Genomic DNA, 20,552 nt, shown 5'->3' on the forward strand with positions numbered 1-20,552 from the left:
TGACGGTGTTTGTCCTGTGGCGAAGCTTCTCGCCAAGATCGATACTCGTGCCTGCTGGATTAGTCGTGTAGTAGCGCACCTGCCCCTTTCCGTCCTCTGTAATCTCGATACTGTGGGTAAAGAGACAAATGGCCAGCGGAACTCATCATGATAGTCTCATGTCTTTTCCCAATGTCTCATCCTCGCTGACTCCTTCGCCGAACATCCAGTATTGTACACCAAGATATGAGTCACATGAGGCTTGGAACAAACCACACAGCTTGAAAGACCAAGGTATGGTGCTGTCGGCCAAGAAGAAGAAGCACATCTTCATCGCATCACCGAGAAGCCAGTTGGCCAAGACGCTGAGACGAAACCCTTTGCAGCTGCGGTTCCTCTGGTTGCTCAGTATTTGGGGAAGTGGGAGTGTAGCTTCGATGCTGAGCGCGATGTAGCCCTGTAGTGCTGTGAACCAGGGCGTTTGCCCGAATATAGCTTGCAGTATGAGCAATGTTAGGCTATAGTAGCCCAAGAACTTCCAGTATGGTCGTGCGAGTCTCCATTGCCAAAAGTTAAAGGGCCGCTTCGCCACCGAGTCTCCATTTGCTGAGCCTGCAAATGGTGTATTTGCAGCGCGGGACGGCGGCCGGTTCTGCAAAGCCACGTGCAGCAGAACGCTTTGCACTATGACCATCAGCCCTGCCTGGAGCAGCAAGGACATGTCATAGTGAGCACCCAGCCAGTAGAACAACCTGAAGGGGCACGGTCAGCTCACTGGCCAATCATCTTGAGGCCGTCAAGATTACTTCAGTATGGATGCGACAAGCATGATCAATGGTATGTCTAATGAGAAACCAGCAGAGGAGCGAGACCTATGCATGGCATAGATCTGGTCGCCATAGCTTGTGACCGGTGAAGTGACCAAGAAGACTGGCGCAATGTGCGTGATCAACCAAGTGATGAGCGAAGATATACTCACTGGGAGTGGTCAGTCAAGACCAACAACGTAAACGCCTACTGATAATCAAGCACAAGCATAGCTGTCTTTTTCGCAGACTCTATAAGTCAATTGTGACTTGCGCATTGGTTCATTGATCTCAGGCATCTCAATGGCCAGCACCATGACAAATCATGTAGGCAAGATACGAGGAAGAGGGACTCGGCAATTCCATATTTGTCTTGCGATATCACTCACACTGCTCAAGACCCATTGTGTCGAGGTATCCACGGCACTTTCTCCGTCTTCTACCCGTGGGAGTTTCTGGTTTTCCGGCTCGATCGAATGAGCGTACTTTCTCAACGTGACAAAAGTGGCAAGCTGGAAACATATGGCATTAAAGGGGATGAGACGTCGTTTCGCGTATGCATGTAGTCTTGGCGCTAGTGGCCTTATGCACTGACAGCCGCCGGCATAGCGAAAGCTTCACCACCAATTTCGAGATACTGCAACTTACTGTCAACTCTAATAACGGTCTAGCCTGAAGGAGGGTGAAGCTGTGACAAGCCATACTTATGATGACCTAAAAGAGGACGTAACCCTGTAGAAAAGTACTTTGTCTGAATAGAGGCATTTTGTAAAATTCCATAGCACTGAAGATCGGCTTATGTACAGATTGACGCCTTTAAGGTACGTAAGTGTACTCACAACTGAGATCTTGTGGGAGCGACACGTCACTAGATGATCTATATACTGGCACAAGAAGAGTCCTAGAAGCAAGCCTTATCTTAAACCTTGGTCGAGTCCTTCGGCTCTTGCTCCGCCTCGGTCTCGAGGAAGAGCATTTCTTGGGCGCTCCACAACTCGGAATAAACACCACCACTGTCAACAAGACGCTCGTGCGTGCCTTGTTCTGCGACATGGCCGTCCTTTAGGACAATGATGACATCCGAGTCGTAGATTGTACGGAGTCGATGGGCTACGAAGACGCTGGTGCGGCCCTTTTCCTTGAGAATACTGTTGATGTTTCCGAGTAACGACTGCTCGGTATGCGTGTCCAGAGCTGAAGTCGCCTCATCGAAGAACAACAGAGGAGGATCCTTTAGCAGGAGTCTGGCAATCGCCAGCCTCTGTTTCTCTCCTCCGGAGATCATCATACCACGCTCACCAACCATGGTCTTGTATTTATCTGGGAAGCGTTCGATGATCTCATGAACCTTAGCACGCTTCGTGGCAGCCTCCACTTGCGAGATGTCTTTTGAGAGATCACCATAACGGATGTTGTGCTCAATGGTATCGTTGAACAATGGCGTATCTTGAGGGACCACTCCGATAGCCTTTCGGAGACTCTCAATGCTCACATCGCGGATGTCTTGACCATCGATAAGAATGCGACCGCTCTTGACGTCGTAGAAGCGGAACAAAAGGCGCAGGATAGTAGACTTGCCGCAACCACTAGGACCGACGATGGCGACCTTCTTACCGGCTGGAATGGTCAAGTTCATGTTCCTCAAGATGGTTCTGTCATCTCGGTAGCCGAAAGTGACGTTCTCAAACTTGATTTCTCCCCCAGTGAGTCGCAAAGGCTTGGCATGCGCTGGCTCCTTGATGGCAACATTGACCTTTTGCAGGTTGAAAAGGGTTTCCATGTCAAGGAGACTCTGTCTTAGCTCCCGATAGACAGATCCTAAGAAATTCAAGGGCACCGAGAGCTGGAACAGGAGCTGGTTAACCAAAACAAGATCGCCAACTGTCAGTGCTCCGGTAGCAACACCGTCCGCCGCAAAATACATCATCGCGGTCAGAGCACTGGAGAAGATGAGATTCTGGCCGCTGTTGAGGAAAGCTAGAGAGGTGGCGACTTTGATGGACGCATCCTGATAGTTGCGAAGAGCAGCATCATAACGGCCGGCTTCGTACTTCTCGTTGTTAAAATACTATCGGGACAGTCAGCGAGTGTCGTTCCCATGCGTTCCTACGGCTGATACCTTGACAGCTTCATAATTAATCAGTGAGTCCACAGCCACGGTCGCGCCTTTGTTATCAGCCGCATTTGCTGCTTTCCTGAACTTGGTTCTCCATGATGTAGTGCTGATTGTGAATGCCGTGTAAGCAGCCATGGTCGCCATGGTGATCATTGCAAACTTGAATCCAAATTGCCATGTCTAGATCGGTATAAGTTATTATTGTGCTCTGAGATTTTCCGACGTAGATTGCGCATACCAATATACCACAAACCATAGAGATTTCCAAAGCTGTGGGTATGATGTGAAAAACCATGGAGGTCAAGAGGAAGCTTATACCCTTTGTACCACGATCGATCGCTCGTGTCAGACCACCAGTCTGGCGAGACAAATGGAATGCGAGATCCAAGTTCAGTAAGTGCTCAAAGACGTTGGCAGCAACACGGCGAATAGATTTTTGGGCTACACTGGCGAATACGGCGTTACGTAGCTCCTGGAAAAGAGCCGCACCAATCCTTGCGGCACCATCTTGAGATTGTCAGAGAAGCAGAAGAATGAAGACGATAAGAGGCTTACATGAGAAGATAGCTGCACCAGCGACCGTCATGGCGGTGCCGCCTACTGCAGCGAAGTCTACATTCATGGAGTCTATGATACTTTTAAAGTAAAAAGGGACTTGGACATTCAGAATCTACTCTGCAATCAATTTCACTGCGGTTTTGGAATCGATATACAATCAAAGAGGTGGAATCTACCTTTGCGCCTACGAGGAGAGCAACTGAAAGGCTGACTCTGAACCGCGTGCCAAAGTCGTTCTTGGGCCACAAATAGCGAGCCATGTCCTTGACGATGGCCCAATCGGCCTTCCGCTGCTCCTTATTGGACACTGTCTGCTCAGCTAACAGAGAGGGTGGCTTAGCCGGTGTACTCGCTTTCTCTTGCTTGACAGCGTCCGGTTTTGGTGGCTGGACTGCATCGGTCTTGACTTCGCTACCATCGACCCTTTGTGTGTTGTTCTTGTTCCATGCTATTGGCGAGGTCCTGAATGAACGTCCATCTCGACGGATGGATCTTGACACTCGCAGCGCCGGGCTTACTCTACTTGTGATATTTGATGCCTGCCATATGTGACGTTGTCCGCAGACGCCCCGCAAGGCGCCAAAGGTGGACATATCAGGACGAACTCGACTCGACGTGTTCTGTAAAGCTCATAGCCCAGCCATATCTTTACTTTATATGTGCGAGGTCGTAAAAGAACAATTGCGAATGTAGTTCTACCGTCTCGAACAGTCTCCGTTTGGGCCGGTTATTGGTGTTCGATGTCTGGGAAGGTAAGATCTGATAAGGACGTCAAGCTATGGGGGGTTGATGCACAGATGCCATATGGTGCAATCGCGCGTGCTTGGCGGAGGGACCAGTAACGACATCATTTTATTCATAGGTGCATTTCACTTTTGTTACGTGGTACTATTCGAAGCGAAGAATATGAGCATGCTGCTTTTCCTTCTGCCAATTTGTATGCCAGAGCACAAGTACATATCCTTACCGTATGATTTCAGTTCTATCATGTGTACTCATGATGCGTATGTGATTAATACGCCACGCTACATAGGTATCATGAACCACAGGACTAATCACATATGATCATGCAATTAAATAAAGTATAGTGTTGAAGTATGGCGCGTCAATCGCAAATGACTGCAATGGTTATACGGCGGTTCACACAAGCTAGAGGTTCATGTGTAATAGCAAAATGATATGATGCGGTGGGAGGAAAGGCAAAAGTGGCCCGAAAGATTAGATACTGGGTAATCGAGAGTGGAGAAATTATTGAAGCTTTTCTTGCACTTCGTGGTTGAGAGCTGAGCTTTGATACACTTTTCTGTTATTCGTAATGTCGTTTGTTCTTCCAAAATGCTTGATGTTGTTTCAACAAGTCTTGATTAGGACCTTTCTTGACAGGTTCATAGTCCCGAGGTAGCTGTTCTCAAGCGCCACCCTCTCGCTTAGCGTATTCATCCTCCATAGCTTCGCGATACTTCTTGTCGGCCTCAGTCTCATCTAGCTGGTCAGTAACATCTTCGACCTCAATGTCTTGGATGCGTCTCTGATCAGCTCCTGGAGCAGAGTGAGCCGAGAGCAACTCGCGGCCCTGGTTGTCGTAGTGTCTAGTTTCCTCGACCGATGGTTCGCCGAGTGTGTGAGAAACAGTGCGAACAGTCGTACCGCGTGGGTCTGAGGATGACTGGCTCATGTAGGCTTGTCCGCTCATGCGACCATTGTTAGAGGAGGACGAGGACGAGCTGAAGGAGGTGTAGGAAGAGGAGGTAAAGGAAGAGCTGGAGTGCGACATGATGATGACGATATTGCTAGGTAGTAATGTTTGGTAGAGGATGTAGTGTTGGTAGTGGAATACTCAAGGGGCGGTTGATTGTGTAATGGTGTGATAGCTTGAGGAAGGATAGTGGTGATGAGAAAGTATTGTTTTTGTAAGGTCAAGTATGGTACTTTACTTATCCATAGTAGGCAACTGTTGGCAGACAGAAGTTGGGAGGCAATGTAACGAATGACGCAGAAGCAGAAGTAGGCCATAAAGAAGCTCCGCGATTGTGGCGGTGCATCACCTCACGCGAATGACATGCCTTCTTTCAGGCGGACAGGGTATCCCTCTATCCCCGTGTAAAATCCACGTCCATTTTGTGCGTCTTGGGACGTTTCCAAGCCGAATTAGTGTGAAGAGTACAAAGGTGTGATTCCGTACGGTCTGTGGTATTGCTAATTCAATGATCCTTCTCAGCTATGCTAACTGAACGGTGTTCGTGTCGAGACCATCAGCATAGTGATTGTCTTGAAAACATGTTTTGGAAAGCCACATGCAAGTATGATACGTGCTACTATCATACAGATCTCATCTATCGATGTATTCCATTCATCTCGATGAAATCCTTCTATCAGGACACAATATCGAATTTGCGCAAGGTCGCTACAACGTATCATTACTTCGATGTGGGTCTACTTATATGGGAGCGAAAGACGCATCTGCAAGCTCATTGCCACATTCTCGAAACAAATTGTGGCGCACAACGAGACAGCGTTATGGTCCACTCACGCATGTGAAGCAGAATTGGCACGTGCATATATATGTGAGGCAGCCAGGCACCATAATCTATTGCAACTTCGATGCGCATCATCTCCAAAAACCATATAAGTTGCTTTACCTCCGCCAGACTTGTCCACAGCAAGTATAGTCAACAAGTCAAAGCACATCATGTCGGTAACGCTTCATACCACCCACGGACCGCTGAAATTTGAGCTCTTCTGCTCGGCTGCGCCCAAGACGACATATAACTTCCTCGCCCTCGCCGCAAGTTCCAAATACGATGACTCACCCTTTCACCGCCTCATCCCATCTTTCATCATACAAGGTGGATCCCCCGCCTCTGGCTCCACCAAGGACTCTCTGTCCATCTATGACCAGCCTTTCGAAGATGAGATCAACACTTCTTTGCTCAGGCACAATGCGCGTGGCATCTTGTCCATGGCCAACAAAGGACCAGACACGAACGGCAGCCAATTCTTCGTCACTCTGGACAAAGCACCACATCTGGATGGGAAGAACACTGTTTTCGGACGTCTGATTGAGGGCTGGAGCACGTTGGACAAAATCGAAACTATTCAAGTGGACAAGAAAAACCGACCGAAAGAGTCCGTCAAAATTGAGCGGGTCACCATACACGCAAACCCTCTGGCCGATGAGCAGAGATGATCACGTTTTATACGTCAGTCGAGCAGGCCGAATAGTGCTGGCTTGTCCTTCGAAGACAAGCTACAATGCACCATCTCCCGCGCCGACAAACGGACAGCCATCTACGTCACACGTGTAGGCTCGGACGGGCTTATAGACAGTCACTGTAGATGTTCCGCAACGGGACTAACCTACAGATCCCGCGCCGCTGGTATCTGCGACCTGAGAGCTTCTTCTGGGGACAAGCATACAGTAGAAGAGCTAGGGAACGACAAGACTTGAACAGCACATCTCAACAAGCAAGTGCTGACAGTCTGCATTGGAGCAGTCGCGTAGCAGAAGGCAAGGCAGGCTCAAATTACCGTGCTGTTGGCTTCAAGATAATGTTATCTATCAGTCTTACTGGGACTTCGCCGTCGCCCAACCCACATTCCTCGCCCGGCTGTGGATGCTCCAGCGGCAACATTCTCATGGCCCCACTGATAATGGCTCCTTTTGTTTCATCCACCTCGTCGACTTCCTGCATGGTGTCGGGGTCAGCTAAAGATAGATAATCCACCTCGATCCTGGCTCTGGCGCTTGGGTCCAATTCTTCCTGCTTAGCCATCTCATTCATCACAAGCTCATTAGCAGGCCATAGAATATCGCTTCTGGTTCTCTTGCCCGCCGCATACTGTTTCTCCGCTGCGCCAAGTGCTTGAGACAACACAACGCCGACCTTCCGTCGTCTTGCTCCCAGGTAGACATTGCGCGAGCTAAGGGCCAAACCATCGACTTCGCGTTGTGTTGGGCCGATCTTGACCTCTGTGTTGAGATGAAAGTCCTGCACCATGCGCCGGATAACAACGGTTTGCTGAACATCTTTTTGGCCAAAGTAGACACGCTCTGGTTCTACAATGTTGAAAAGCTTCATACAGACTGTGGCGACGCCTCTAAAGAAGACTGGCCGCGATGCACCCTCCAATAGCTTTCCCACGGGCGTGACGGTGACGAAGGACCCTTCTCCGTCAATGTCGGACGTAGGAGGTAATGTAGGGTACATGACTTTGGAAGTAGGTGCGAAGACAGCAGTGATCCTGCCCGATCCGTTTGGTTTCGATTCCAACTCGGCGTCCAATGCCTCGAGCATTTTCATGTCTGATTCCCATGTTTTGGGGTATTTATCCAGATCCTCGTTGACACCGAACTGCGTGGGATTCACATATATGGAAACGAAGACATCCGTGTTCTCTGCGGCAGCTTGTCGGACAAGGCTGATATGACCGTCATGCAAAGCGCCCATTGTAGGAACCAGTCCTACTGTGCGCTTCGAGTCGAGGAGGGAACGGCGATGTGCGCGGAGGGGCTGAACCTCGCGGAAAGTGTGGATATTACGACATAATCGCAAAGCAGCTGATGCTACACAAATCAACTCGTGAACATGGCTGAAACTCACTCTGCACCACTTACTGTTCAGTTGGCAGCTCCGCAGACTGGGAGCTCTCATGATGCTGAATGAGCAAATGCCGGCAACCATATTAGTCCACCCTTGGTCGCGAGATGTGTCTGCGCTGGAGTAACAGCAGAAGAAACGACTGTCTGACTCATCGTAAGCTTGCCAATTGAGAATAGCAACACAAAGAAAAAAGGATGAAGTTGCAGAACTGACAGTAACGACTCTACGCGGTGGTTTTGGTCACATGTGACGGATGCACCATTAATGTCACCGATGATTTTATGTCAGCATGCAGCACTAATAACAAAGGTGTGACAATAATACGAACCAGCTCCGAAGCCGCGGAAAAAGCACAGTCCCGCCTTTCTCGGGAGTGCCTCGACATCTCCGGTGAACGAGTCTCGACCAATCAAACCGCCGATGTTGACACCGAGATATGGCGAAATCGCTTTCTTGGCGACGATAAGCAGCAAAATGAGTTTCTTATCGCGGAATTTGGTGGGATGCTCTGAATGTACGAATACTGACAAAAGTATATTTTGGCTCCTACCTCCGGGGTGACTCTGTGTCTCTCTCGCTGTCGTTGTTGCTTTTCTTGCTCTGATAAGGAGTCTACGCTGACCTTGGCTGGTTCCTCACGATCACCTGGTGTTTTCGGTCCTCCGAAACCTATTGTTTCTTTCCCAGCTTGGTACTGCTAGGCTCGTCCGCCACATCCTACCGAGAAAAGTATTCTAGTCAAGGGAAACAGCAACACGCAAAGCAAATACAAGAACAAAGATTGCCACAATGACTGTGCCGGCATTGCTCACAGCCGTGGACTCGACGAACCATGTCCACCTAATCATTGGCTCAAACCCTCTAGCAGGCGCACGATGCAATCGCTCCATCGAAGGCGGTGCCCTCCCCAAAGTCATTGCGCCACCTACCGCCACAGTGCACTACGGACTTGCAAAACGAATCGAAGAGGGCAAAGTCGAATGGATGCAGAAAGACTTTGAGGACTCGGATCTGACTACGCTGGGGCGAGAGGAGGTGGATAGATATGTGGATGCCGTCTTCATCACCAGCGGCGGCAAGACCGCACCAAGCACACATATTTCCTCCCTTTGCAGGAGGCTGCGTATTCCCGTCAATGTGGCAGATGCTCCGAATCTATGCACTTTCACGCTTCTATCTACGCACACTTCCGGCCCTCTTCAAGTCGGAGTCACAACGTCTGGCAAGGGTTGCAAACTCGCCTCCCGCATCCGCCGTGAAATCGCTTCTGCATTACCCGCAGAGCTCGGTCCCGCTGTTGAGAGACTCGGGTCCATGCGACGTAGGATCTGGGAGGAAGACCATAAGAACGAAGATCTGGACATGGATATCGAGGACGAAGATGTCGGCCAAGACTCGAAATTCAACAAACTAGTCACTGAAGCAGACGTCGAAGCGGCACGAACGCGCAGAATGAGGTGGTTATCTCAGATATGCGAATACTGGCCGCTTCGACGCCTGGCATCAATCACAGACGCAGACGTCGACGCCGTCCTCGAAGCCTACTCGCAAGATTCTCGACTTTCTTCTCTACCAGACGAACAGAACAAAACTCCCCTCAGCCCCAAGGCCATCGATGCCAGAAGACCAAAGGGCAAGATCATTCTAGCAGGCTCAGGCCCAGGCCATCCGGACCTCCTGACAAATCTCACCCTCAAAGCAATCCGCACTGCAGACTTCGTTCTCGCCGACAAACTCGTTCCCGAAGGTGTGCTAGACCTGATCCCTCGCCGAACCCCGGTCCACATCGCGCGCAAGTTCCCAGGTAACGCCGAAGCAGCGCAGCAAGAACTCCTCTCCCTCGGCCTCGCCGCTCTCGAAAAGGGGCAGACGGTCCTCCGACTCAAACAAGGCGATCCATACCTCTACGGCCGCGGCGCAGAAGAATTTTCGTACTTCCGATCCGCCGGCTACGAAGTCCTCGTATTACCAGGCATAACATCCGCCCTCTCGGCGCCCCTCTTCGCCAAAATCCCAGTCACGCACCGCGCAGTCAGCGATCAAGTCCTCATCTGCACGGGAACGGGACGCAAAGGCGCGGCGCCCACGCCGCCACTCTACCAAGCCAACCAGACCGTCGTTTTCCTCATGTCTCTGCATCGTCTCGAGGCCTTACGGGATAGTTTATTTGATATCGATTGGCCCCAGGATACACCCTGCGCAGTCATAGAGCGCGCGAGCTGTCCAGATCAGAGAGTCATTCGCTCGACGCTCGAGCACATTTGTGCTGCCGTCGAAGAAGAAGGATCCAGACCTCCTGGCCTTTTGGTCGTCGGCCGTGCATGCGAAGTGCTCGAACAGCGGGGATCCGACTCTCAGAAATGGCTCGTCGAGGAAGGTTTCGTGGGGTTTAATGGATTACTCGACGGCGCTGCTCAGAGTAGTCTGGAGGCACTGGGCAAGGAGTTTAGAGGAGAAAAGGAGATTGAGGTGTAGTTGATCGAGGTTTCCTTGTTTGAGATTTCGATTTGAAATGTTCAAGATTAGATACCCGCATATTTTTGTTTTTCTATGTACAGCGAGTTTCTCAAAATTCCCCCAGATCATATAGAGAGGAGAGAATATATTCAGAACCATAAAAATTTGTTCTTCATGTGCATTAATCATATTCGCTGTCGCCCATATCCATCAACGGAAGTAGCAAACAACGACTCTATAGAAAGTATTTGGTGTCATCGACCCTTGCCAAGATCGACGACGGGCATGTCAAGCCAATGCTCAAATATCAGCGGACTCCTTAAGCGGACTCCTCAGGCCAGACGTCGTGACCGAAAGTGTCCTTCATGTTCACGAAGCGGGTGTGACGACCCTCGGCGACCTTGTTGACGGCCTCGAAGTCGGCGTCGCTGAGCTCGATGCTCTTGAAGTTGCTGTCGATGCGCGAAGGAGTGGAGCTCTTGGGCAGGACGACGTAGCCACGCTTGAGACCCCATGCGATGAGGACCTGAGCAAGAGTGTTGCCACCCTTTTCGGCGACCTCGTTCAGGGTCTTGTTGGTCGAGACCTTCTCGCCGGTGGTAGGAACCTGGTTCTGCGAGCCGAGAGGAGAGTAGGCGGCAGGCATGATGTTCTTGGAGAAGCAGTAGTTGACGAGCTCGGTGTTGGGGAGGAAGGGGTGGATCTCGATCTGGTTCAGCATGGGCTGGACCTTGGCGAACTTCTCGATCTTCTGGAGGTCCTTGATGGTGAAGTTGGACACGCCGATGGCCCTGGCCTTGCCGGACTCGTAGATCTCCTCCATGGCTCTCCAGGTGGGCTCGAGGTTCTTTGTGAGCTCCTCCTTGATGATGTACTGGCCCTTCTCGTTGATCTTGGGCATGTGGTTGTCGTCTGTCTCGGCGGCGATGGGCCAGTGGATCAGGAAGAGGTCGACGTAGTCCATCTTAAGCTTGTCGAGAGAGCTCTGGATGGACCACTTGACCTCCTCGGGCTCGTGGAGGTGGTTCCACACCTTTGTGCAGATGAAGATGTCGGATCGCTTCACGCTGGGGTTCTCCTTGAGGAAGTCACGCACGGCCTCACCGACCTCATCCTCGTTCTGGTAGAACCAGGCACAGTCGAGGTGACGGTATCCAGTCTTGAGGGCGTGGATGGCAGCCTTGTATGTCTCTCCCTTGGCACCTTCGTTGGCGAAAGTACCGAATCCAACAGCTGTACACAGACACTATCAGCGCCCAATCTAAAGAATTGGTGGGGGAGGGGTCATTGTGACGCATGCTTACCTGGGATCTTAACCCCGTTGGCGAGGGTGCGAGTGATTCCAGAAGACATGATGAATATTGTTTTGGTCAATGGATAGGGTCACAGTGGATAGTTAAGTGGTGTATAATGTTCAGACTGGAAAAACAGCAGGGAAGTTCTCTAATATGATGTATTTCGCGATCTATGTACTCGGTGAAACTTCCATCAATGGCATGACATACTGCCACGTCTCGGAAGCGAGCCCATCAATTCACACTTGTTGACCTGACTAACGTCATTCTCATTGGCGGTCAAACATCGGTGTGTTGAGAGGGGCGGACTGTGTCAAAGATGAAAAAAACTCCACCGTTGCAGCTCACAATAGCTACGAAAACCATGGCGATGACGTCTCTTGGCTCGAAATAAGAGGAGGGGTGGCGCCGAGCTCAGCACTAGACCGAGCCTAAAAGGCGCATCCTGCAAACTTGTTGCAAACTTGTCGCAGACTCCCCTGCTGTTCGCGAGATTCTGGCGGATTCAACGTGTGAGGGCTTCACGATCTTCGGTACCATCTCGCCTTTACTGTCTTATCTTGACAAAGTGCCGCCGGGAGCCTTCGTTTTAAGAGGTCCACTGAACGAAGGGTCCACTCTCTCGTGTACGAGGGTACAAATGCACCTCAGGCATCTCGGATATGCAAATTTGCCAAGGTAGCACGTCTGAGGACTACGAAAGGGTGACTCGCGTGCTGTCAACCCCACGTCAGCAACGCCGACTCATCCGAGAAGCTCCGTCCAAGTTGAAAGGTGAACTGGACACAGGCAACGAGTCAAGCAAGCCATCTTGGCAATTTAGACATCAAGAGCTCCCTCTCGTAGCACAAGGGTTCAAACAACAACGCTCATCTGTCTATACAAACAGAAGAACCATAGTGTGCTCGTGTTTATTCGTATCATTGTGATTTTCGCAGGAACTTGGACCTGAACAGTCAAGCTCATGTGCGGATGGCGGACTCTGGTGATATAGCCGACTCTGACGACATAGTCTTACCTCCATGGCAGCCCGACCATGTAACATCTAGCTGTTCAATCTGCGGAACTCCTTTTACTTTCTTGAACAGACGGCATCATTGCCGGAGATGTGGTCGTCTAGTCTGTGCTACATGTTCACCTCACCGTATCACCATCCCTCGACAGTACATTGTCCGGCCACCGGAGGAGCGACTCTGGGAGGAAGACCACGCTTATACGCGGCCGCGGAGTAGCACTGATGCTTCCTATGTAGATAATCTTGGTGGAGGAGAGACTGTCCGTGTCTGTAACCCTTGTGTTCCTGATCCAAACTATGGTCCTCCACCACAGCATGAGAATGCTGCTTCATCGCCACCCCCACAGCCAGTGCCACCACCTCCACCATTGAGCCGGTCACGTGCGTCGACATATGCTTCTGATGCCAGACTGCAAGGAAGTTCAGATCCCAGGGATGTGTCGAGGACTGAGCCATCCGCTGGCGATGAGGTCCAACGAATCCAATCGAGCTCGGTGCCGTACCATCGCAGCCACTCGAGCTCTGCACCATACGGTCAAACCCGGTCCGGCATGCAGACTAACCGGGCCCTTCAGAACATGCCGCAGACACAGCGGATGCGAACGTCAACGTCCGGTTACAGGACTCGTTCTGATGACTCCTATGCGTCATCTCGACACCATCATTTCAACAGCCTGACCCATGCTGGTATGCCGTCAGCATTCGACGCGGCGTCATTAGCACCTATAGCACAAGGTTCGCATCGACCGAAGTCTCGAGACACCACTAGATCAAACGAGGAAGACGAATGTCCAGTGTGCGGAACCCGAGAGCTACCTTTCGGCCACGGCGGGACCGCATCAGACCGTGAACAGCACGTCGAACAATGTCTCATCAACCACTTTGCCTTCTCGGCCGGTCCAAGCACCAGAGTCGTGCCTACCACAGCAGATGGACCACCGACAGAGCGTCCTCTACTACCCATACCCCCCGGCACATCCCCAACGCCGTCTCCTGCCATCCGACAGCGCATGCTGGTCTACCACGCCACGGAGAAGGACTGCTTTGACGAAAGCGGCGAGCCGCAGGAATGCGTCATATGCTTTGAAGAATTCCAGCCCGGCGAGGAAATGGGCCGACTCGAGTGTCTTTGTCGATTCCATCGCACTTGTATCCGCAGTTGGTGGGCTATGAAGGGGCCTGGGAGCTGTCCGACTCATCAGTTGCATGGTTGAACGATTGTCTTTTTTTCCCCCAATTAGATATCAGGGACGCTTTGGGTTTTGTTGTGTTACTGGCGTTTTGTACTACAGCTGGTAAAGGTCTGGGGGAGTATGAATGAGCGAGCCGCTAACTCATGGGTTATTTACATTTATCTTGGGACAGTCTGGGGTTATGCTTAACGATCGTCTGTTTATTGTTTGGCAATGTGGGCGTCGTAGAAGAGGTATATGGTTGGTGTATCTAGGAGGCGTCCTTCTATGCCATGTTTTCTATTGCTGTAGATAGCGGGAGATGGCAGGAGCCCGTCACGAAGAAACACTTCGGTATCGCTCGCTGTCCGCAGTGACAGCCAAGTATATTATCTTTATTTCCCACATTCCTTGCCTGAAAAGCAGTATAGGTGCAGCGGAGCAGACACATGGACAATTCGTAGCTGTCGAGAGAAGAGAAAGAAGCGCTCAATGATGAACATGAGAAATGAACATTTCCCGAACACGGCTCGTCGATTCGCAACATGTCCGGTCATGTAGTGGGGGTATCAGATCGCAACAAGGGGCGAGCAAAAGAAAAAAACAAAATAACCACGGAAAAAACACTCCCTTCTCCTCTCCTCTCCATCCCTTCGAAGGGGGCCGCAGCATACATGCGCTAGAGCTCGACTCATCTGAAATAAACCTCGATAGAATCCATATCCTCAATCTCCGTGTCCTGCACCAGCCCCTCGGGGGGCTCTAGAGTATCCCCATCAAAAGCCAGAACAACACTCTGCTCCGGAGCGATAGGGATCTGTTCGCCGAATTTATGACGCGCTGCATTCGCCATTTTCGCGAATGTTGTTGTCGGCTTGATCTTGAGTTTGACGTGCTTGAGACCTTTGGCTTTCATCGTGATTCGTATGACGGCGTCTTTTGTTGTTGTTGATGCGGGTGTTTGTGATGAGGGGTCTCCTGGCAAGGCTTGAGTGCCGAGGGATGATGTGGCGCCGGCTTCGAGTAGGCTGTCTGAGCCGGCAGGTCTGGGTACCGAGCCTCTGTTCCTGGCGCGTCTTTTCTCGTCCTTCATCTTGAGCCATAGCTCCTCTGTCAGAGCCTCGAGGTGGACTTTGCCCTCTTGCTCGCGGCCGACGCCCGTCTCGTCGTTGTCCATGAAGTCTCGCTCGTCGGGGATCAAGTGGCCGTCTGAGTCGACTCGGAGGTTTAAAGATCTGCAGGTTGTCACGTCGTAGAGTCTGCGCAGACGGTAAGTGAAGAAGATGTCGCGGTGGGGGATGGCTGGCGAGATGGCGTGTTGCCGGCTCAGCCATGCTTCTCGCACTTCTTGCAGTCTTTGGGATAGTTTTCTCGTCACTACTAGGGGAGTGGCGCCCGGTATGGGAGATGTGATGAGAAGCTGGACTTTGGGGTCCGGAGGGGGTGTGAGGTCGTTTGGGAAGAAGCTGTAGGACTGTGCATTGCTCTGCAGACGCTCGTGCGCTTCTTGTTCTTTCCGTCGCTTCGCTCGTGCTTTTCGCTTTAATTCTGCGAGCTCGGGATCTGACTCTGAATCCGAGTCTGGGACTTGCGCGGCGGCGGCGGTTAGAGTTGGTTGTGGTGTCGAAGTGTCTTGGTCGTCGTCCTCGTCATCTTCAGGATCGCCAAGTTCGATGATTGTGGGCTGGCTATTGCTCCTTGTCCTCCTTGGTTCTGGCTGAGGCGCTGCCGTAGCTGTACCTGCAGTCGAAGGCGCATGAGACGTTGGACTGTTTCCCTGCGCTGGCAACGTTGCTCCTTCCGGTGCATGTTCATCATCTTTGTCCCGTCGCGGCGGTGAAGTGTAGGTCTCATTCTCGGCATCTTCAGAATCCAAATCAGAGATCCTCCTCCTTTTACCAGCTCCAATCCCATCCGAATCCTCATCAAGCGTATGCACCACATGGCTTTTCTTCTGCTCAGTCTTCTTCCTGCCAACCTTCTCCCGCCTCTTACGTTCCTTTTCCGCAAGAATCCTGTCATACGTGTCAGACCGACTGAACAGACTCAGGTCGGACTTCTCTGGCGTGTCCGGGCTGTCAGCGGCATTATCGGTGGCTACGGCGGGGGTTGTCGTCGTCGCAGCTTGTGCCCATGCTGGTCTTTTGAACAAGGACCGTTTCGGCGGCGCGTCCGCCATGGTGTGTCCTTACGGCTATATTTCTTGCGACGCAACGCGCAGGCTCCACTGTGGAGGAAAGGACATTTGTGTGGTTGTAATGGTAAATTGAAGAAATGGACGGGTGTTGTGCGAGGGTGTTTACTCTCTCTCTTTCTCTCTCTCTTTCTGTTTCGGATTTACTCGACGCTGATCCCCGGCGGGCGGACGTGGTGTGATTCCGCCGCGAGTCGAGAACCAACCAGAGCTTTGATAGGTACCTTAGCTTTAATCAAGGCGATGTGATATGACCTCTTGGACAGTAGTTGAGTATAGTACATACTCACTCGAACTGTTCAGATCAACTGGACAAGACCCACATGATGCGGAGCTCGCGTCATCGCAACTGCAAGCACTTGTGACACAACTCATAAAGTAGAAAGGCAGCACGATAAAGGATAAGCCCCCGATAAGAAAATGCCTAATCAAATAACCCGGCGGGGAACCAGCGACTTTGGAAGAAGTTGGTCCGACCAATAAATCGCCCGCCCCGCCGCCGCCGTGCAGCGCTCAGAAACGTGGGCTGCTGCTATCGATTATCGATCTCTGTAATACTGTCCATACAGCCACAGTCCTTCGACTCACTCACGGTCACTCACCCACTTTGTTTTCACCTTGTACAAATAGAACTTTGATCTTCGAACTGGGACTTTTGGTCGTCGAGGACTAATACTCTGCCAAAGTTCAATACTTGTCGCGACGTCATCCTGTTTCTTGCGCATTTCTGAGTCGCATGTACGGCATTACTACTGCATAATGCCCCCCTGACAATCACGAGATCACACTGTTGCATACAAATAACATGAAGAGTCAGTCTTCCGTTTTTTATCTACTCCAAAAAGAAACCCCGCGACTGACAGAGCTCAAAATCCAGCCGTGATACAACGAGTCAAATCGGCCTCGGTGACCGTCGACGGGCAACTGATCAGCACAATCGGCAAAGGCCTGCTCGTGCTGGCCGCCGTCGCCAAGGACGACACCAAGGCCGAGGTCGAGTCCATGGCCAACAAGATCCTGAAAGTAAAACTATGGGATGATGACAAGGGCGGGAAATGGAAGTGGAACGTTCAGGATATTGATGGGGAGGTGCTTTGTGGTAGGTTGCTCCTACCAAACTCTGCTATGTACAACGGCTCCCCGTTTTGCTGACTCAACTGCATGCAAATAGTCTCGCAGTTCACCCTGCTCGCGTCGGCGAAAAGGGGCAACAAACTCGACTTCCACAAATCCGCACCCGCGAGCCAGGCAAAAGAGCTCTACGACAACTTCTTCGCCAAAGTGCAGGCGCTCTACAAGGAAGATCGCGTCAAGAACGGCGTCTTCCAGGCCATGATGGACGTCGCTCTCGTCAACGAGGGACCGGTAGGTGTAGACTACTGCTGTGAGGACGAACAGGTCAATTGCCCGCTTTGCTCCCCTTGGCTGCTGCTTGCTCTGTCTTGTTCCTCTTTTGTTGTGCCTTGTTTTGCTGACGTGTACCCGCAGGTTACCATTGAGATCGAAACCAATCCCCCCAAGATGGATAATCCCACATCATTCAAGCCCGAGGACGGGGACACTTTCAAGGGAAAGGTCCACAAGACGTTCGAGCTGCCGGCCTCACTCCTCGAGTGATCATGACCTGGTCGCAGCTGTCCTCTGCAGCACACAGAGTCTCTCTGCCCTACTCTCATCAACATGCACAGCTCGACCGCGCGCGCCAGGCTTACTGTCATCATACTTAAGTGCTGATCAGCTGCACGCTCCTCACTTGCCATCCCCATTGATGGTCTCGGGCTCGATATAGCTCCACTCGGGCACCTCCTTGACCTTCTTCCACAGCTCCTTCTCCAGCTTGGAAGCAGCTTTGTGATAAGGGGTCTGCTCGCCGTTGTACTTTCGACAATTTGTGCATATCAGCAAGGCATCTCGGATGAAGTCTTCGGGCGTGTCGTAGGCGTCCTGCTCGAGTTTGGTCTCCATAGTCGACAGGTCCATGGGTTGCTTGATGACGTCGTAGTAGTCCAGAACTTCGTCTTTGTTGACTGGTTGCAAGAATGGCCACGCGTTGGTGCTGTTCTGAAGGGCGGAGAGCAAGTGCATGAGCAGCGAGTGGGATGGGTTGTGGCGTGGTTGTCGCGCCAGCGCGTCCATGTCGGGCGACCAGCCGGTTTCCTTGATGGCTGATATTGATAAAGGGTCAATTGATGGTAAAGTCTGGCCTTTGGATAGACTGCGCCATGCTGCAGGCGGTTGATGGACCTCGTAACTCTTGCTGACTGCCTTGATCTTGGCATGGACCGCGGCTTTCTGCTTGAGCAGTAATCTGTCGCTTTCAAGATAGCGAATCTTGGGCAGCATGGAACACTGCATGATAGTGCCGCCCTCGTAATCTTTAATGTATCCCATCCATCTCTTCTTTTCTAATGTGATTTCCTTTGTAAAGCCCTGCTTCTTGAAATAACCAATGGCGTAATTATCGGCATAGGTGAGGAAATGCATGACGTCCGAGGTTCCCTTGACGAAATCTTTGAGATGCGACATGAGATGGGCGCCGTAGCCCTTGACTTGCTGATCCGAGGAAATGGCGCAAAAGACTATCTCGGCGAACTGGCGGCCTTTGAAGGGTCGATACGTGATGCCTCCCACCACCTCGAGCGGCTTCTTGACGATGGCGATACTCAGGTGGGTGCGGTCGTACACCAGTCGCGCTATGTAGTCCTTGGGCATTTTGGGCAGTTGTTTCTGGAAGATGCATTTCAGGCCAGTCAGGATGATTGTGGATTCGCGATCATTATCGTTGTTGACGACACGGAACTCTATGCCGCCGTTGCGCTCTTCGATGACGGCAGGCTGCGTGTGTTAGTATGTCTTGAGAAAGGCAGGCAAGAAAAAGGGCAATACCTTCTCAGGGAAGGGGACGGGTTTCGCAGGGTCCTTGACTGGCGACAAGTCAGGCGTCGGTGACGCTGATGACTTGACTCTCTTCGCGTCTGAGCCATTCACTTCTGAATCGTCTGCCTTGCGCTTCGAGACGGGAGCTATGGATCAGGGTGTATTGTATCAGCGAGATGCTCGTATCTTGACTTTTGGACAAGTCGTTGCGCCAGCAAGCTGCAGCGATGACACGACAGGGCTGTTGCTTGCAGAACATGATCTTGTTTTCGTTATGAGCGTGACGTACCTTCTTCTTTGATGACCGCAGGCGCCATGTTGATGGAAGAATAGTGAATGTAGTAGAGTTGTCATGTGTATAAGTTATCTTGGACAATCACAAGATGTTGCCCTGAGTCCAGTCCAGTCCAGTCCAGATAAGATCGTCAGTTCATGTGAGCCACGCGGGGAAGGAACTCGGTAATGCCTTCCGAGCCGCATCAATCCTTGGCATTTGTATCCCTCCGATCCGAGCTTCAGTTTTAAGGTACAATGTGGGGCAGACAGAAGCAACTGGAAAACAACTGAGCTGACAATGAATTAGATCTGATCTTTGCGACAATTACATCCACCCAACATAAATCACCCGCCATGTCTACCTCGCCGACTCCCGAAGAACAAGCAGCAGTCGACAAGGCCGCAAAGGCCAGAGAGGAGGAAGAGCAAGCCAAGCTCCCCTACAAATGGGTCCAAACCATCCAGGACCTCGACGTCACGGCTGCTATCCCAGCCAACATGAAGGGCAAAGACCTTGACGTCAAGATCGCAAAGACGAGCATCAAGGCCGGGATCAGGGGACAAGAACCCATCATCGAGGTTCGGGCGACATGACGTTTACTATATCGTCAGGGATACTGACAGATGAAAAAGGGAACACTCCCACATGCAATTCTCGTCGACGAGAGCACATGGACCCTCGAGACCACGCCTTCGGGCAAAGAACTCGCCATCCACCTCGACAAGGCCAACAAGATGGAATGGTGGCCGCACGTCGTCACCTCGGCCCCGGCCATCGACACGTCCAAGATCCAGCCCGAGAACAGCAAGCTCAGCGATCTCGACGGCTCCACTCGCTCCATGGTCGAGAAGATGATGTTCGACCAGCGACAGAAGGAGATGGGCAAGCCGACCAGTGACGAGCAGAAGAAGCAGGATATGCTTGGTGAGCTTTTCTTTTCTCTCCTTTTCATTCCCGTCACTTTTGGATTATCAGCTAAGCTGACTTTTGATTCTGTTTCGCTCGTGCACAGCTAAATTCATGGCTCAACATCCGGAGATGGACTTCTCTCAAGCTAAAATGTCTTAACAAAACTGCATGTCACGAGCTACGATTTATAGAAGAAACCCCGGTAGACAAGATTACAATCAATATCACCCATTTCGAAGTCATAAGTCCGATGAAACTTTGTCCTGTGGAGGTATCCTGTGGCTTGTACGCTTCGC

General features: G+C 51.4%; 12 protein-coding genes across 15 annotated transcripts; 5 read left to right on the top strand and 7 right to left on the bottom strand.

Annotated features, from left to right (window-relative positions):
- Positions 1 to 145: 145 nt before the first annotated feature.
- Positions 146 to 1,190, bottom strand: AAFC00_000399 (uncharacterized protein; the record flags this gene model as incomplete). The annotated part of the gene is made up of 3 exons (XM_069343693.1): positions 146 to 731; positions 786 to 957; positions 1,175 to 1,190. The coding sequence occupies 3 exons, from the start codon at positions 1,188 to 1,190 to the stop codon at positions 146 to 148; spliced, it is 774 nt and encodes a 257-aa protein (XP_069200224.1).
- A 514-nt stretch (positions 1,191 to 1,704) lies between these two features.
- AAFC00_000400 (uncharacterized protein) lies at positions 1,705 to 4,052 on the bottom strand (the record flags this gene model as incomplete). Its single annotated transcript, XM_069343704.1, has 5 exons — positions 1,705 to 2,853; positions 2,905 to 3,081; positions 3,140 to 3,408; positions 3,457 to 3,571; positions 3,636 to 4,052. 5 exons carry the CDS (start codon positions 4,050 to 4,052, stop codon positions 1,705 to 1,707), a joined length of 2,127 nt encoding a protein of 708 aa, XP_069200225.1.
- Positions 4,053 to 4,867: 815 nt separating this feature from the next.
- Positions 4,868 to 5,233, bottom strand: AAFC00_000401 (uncharacterized protein; the record flags this gene model as incomplete). The annotated part of the gene is made up of 1 exon (XM_069343715.1): positions 4,868 to 5,233. One exon carries the CDS (start codon positions 5,231 to 5,233, stop codon positions 4,868 to 4,870), a length of 366 nt encoding a protein of 121 aa, XP_069200226.1.
- A 915-nt stretch (positions 5,234 to 6,148) lies between these two features.
- AAFC00_000402 (uncharacterized protein) lies at positions 6,149 to 6,646 on the top strand (the record flags this gene model as incomplete). The annotated part of the gene is made up of 1 exon (XM_069343726.1): positions 6,149 to 6,646. The coding sequence occupies one exon, from the start codon at positions 6,149 to 6,151 to the stop codon at positions 6,644 to 6,646; it is 498 nt and encodes a 165-aa protein (XP_069200227.1).
- A 337-nt stretch (positions 6,647 to 6,983) lies between these two features.
- Positions 6,984 to 8,141, bottom strand: AAFC00_000403 (uncharacterized protein; the record flags this gene model as incomplete). 3 transcript variants are annotated; one of them, XM_069343735.1, is made up of 2 exons in its annotated part: positions 6,984 to 8,023; positions 8,075 to 8,141. In XM_069343735.1, 2 exons carry the CDS (start codon positions 8,139 to 8,141, stop codon positions 6,984 to 6,986), a joined length of 1,107 nt encoding a protein of 368 aa, XP_069200229.1. The 3 variants fall into 3 exon arrangements, with proteins under 3 accessions (XP_069200229.1, XP_069200230.1, XP_069200228.1); XM_069343736.1 differs by having other exon boundaries at positions 6,984 to 8,141; XM_069348131.1 differs by lacking the exon at positions 8,075 to 8,141 and having other exon boundaries at positions 6,984 to 7,907.
- A 708-nt stretch (positions 8,142 to 8,849) lies between these two features.
- Positions 8,850 to 10,535, top strand: AAFC00_000404 (uncharacterized protein; the record flags this gene model as incomplete). Its single annotated transcript, XM_069343749.1, has 1 exon — positions 8,850 to 10,535. The coding sequence occupies one exon, from the start codon at positions 8,850 to 8,852 to the stop codon at positions 10,533 to 10,535; it is 1,686 nt and encodes a 561-aa protein (XP_069200231.1).
- A 301-nt stretch (positions 10,536 to 10,836) lies between these two features.
- Positions 10,837 to 11,870, bottom strand: AAFC00_000405 (uncharacterized protein; the record flags this gene model as incomplete). The annotated part of the gene is made up of 2 exons (XM_069343760.1): positions 10,837 to 11,750; positions 11,822 to 11,870. The coding sequence occupies 2 exons, from the start codon at positions 11,868 to 11,870 to the stop codon at positions 10,837 to 10,839; spliced, it is 963 nt and encodes a 320-aa protein (XP_069200232.1).
- Positions 11,871 to 12,784: 914 nt separating this feature from the next.
- Positions 12,785 to 14,041, top strand: AAFC00_000406 (uncharacterized protein; the record flags this gene model as incomplete). The annotated part of the gene is made up of 1 exon (XM_069343772.1): positions 12,785 to 14,041. The coding sequence occupies one exon, from the start codon at positions 12,785 to 12,787 to the stop codon at positions 14,039 to 14,041; it is 1,257 nt and encodes a 418-aa protein (XP_069200233.1).
- A 649-nt stretch (positions 14,042 to 14,690) lies between these two features.
- AAFC00_000407 (uncharacterized protein) lies at positions 14,691 to 16,178 on the bottom strand (the record flags this gene model as incomplete). Its single annotated transcript, XM_069343782.1, has 1 exon — positions 14,691 to 16,178. One exon carries the CDS (start codon positions 16,176 to 16,178, stop codon positions 14,691 to 14,693), a length of 1,488 nt encoding a protein of 495 aa, XP_069200234.1.
- Positions 16,179 to 16,998: 820 nt separating this feature from the next.
- AAFC00_000408 (uncharacterized protein) lies at positions 16,999 to 17,810 on the top strand (the record flags this gene model as incomplete). 2 transcript variants are annotated; one of them, XM_069343791.1, is made up of 4 exons in its annotated part: positions 16,999 to 17,005; positions 17,071 to 17,292; positions 17,365 to 17,591; positions 17,682 to 17,810. In XM_069343791.1, the coding sequence occupies 4 exons, from the start codon at positions 16,999 to 17,001 to the stop codon at positions 17,808 to 17,810; spliced, it is 585 nt and encodes a 194-aa protein (XP_069200236.1). The 2 variants fall into 2 exon arrangements, with proteins under 2 accessions (XP_069200236.1, XP_069200235.1); XM_069343790.1 differs by having other exon boundaries at positions 17,365 to 17,558.
- A 132-nt stretch (positions 17,811 to 17,942) lies between these two features.
- Positions 17,943 to 19,387, bottom strand: AAFC00_000409 (uncharacterized protein; the record flags this gene model as incomplete). Its single annotated transcript, XM_069343807.1, has 3 exons — positions 17,943 to 19,028; positions 19,080 to 19,216; positions 19,360 to 19,387. The coding sequence occupies 3 exons, from the start codon at positions 19,385 to 19,387 to the stop codon at positions 17,943 to 17,945; spliced, it is 1,251 nt and encodes a 416-aa protein (XP_069200237.1).
- Positions 19,388 to 19,700: 313 nt separating this feature from the next.
- AAFC00_000410 (uncharacterized protein) lies at positions 19,701 to 20,415 on the top strand (the record flags this gene model as incomplete). Its single annotated transcript, XM_069343818.1, has 3 exons — positions 19,701 to 19,925; positions 19,980 to 20,271; positions 20,360 to 20,415. 3 exons carry the CDS (start codon positions 19,701 to 19,703, stop codon positions 20,413 to 20,415), a joined length of 573 nt encoding a protein of 190 aa, XP_069200238.1.
- Positions 20,416 to 20,552: the final 137 nt, after the last annotated feature.

The sequence above is a fragment of the Neodothiora populina genome (genome assembly GCF_041146345.1).
Source record: "Neodothiora populina strain CPC 39397 chromosome Unknown canker_contig_11, whole genome shotgun sequence".
Taxonomy (NCBI): Eukaryota; Fungi; Ascomycota; class Dothideomycetes; order Dothideales; family Dothioraceae; genus Neodothiora; species Neodothiora populina.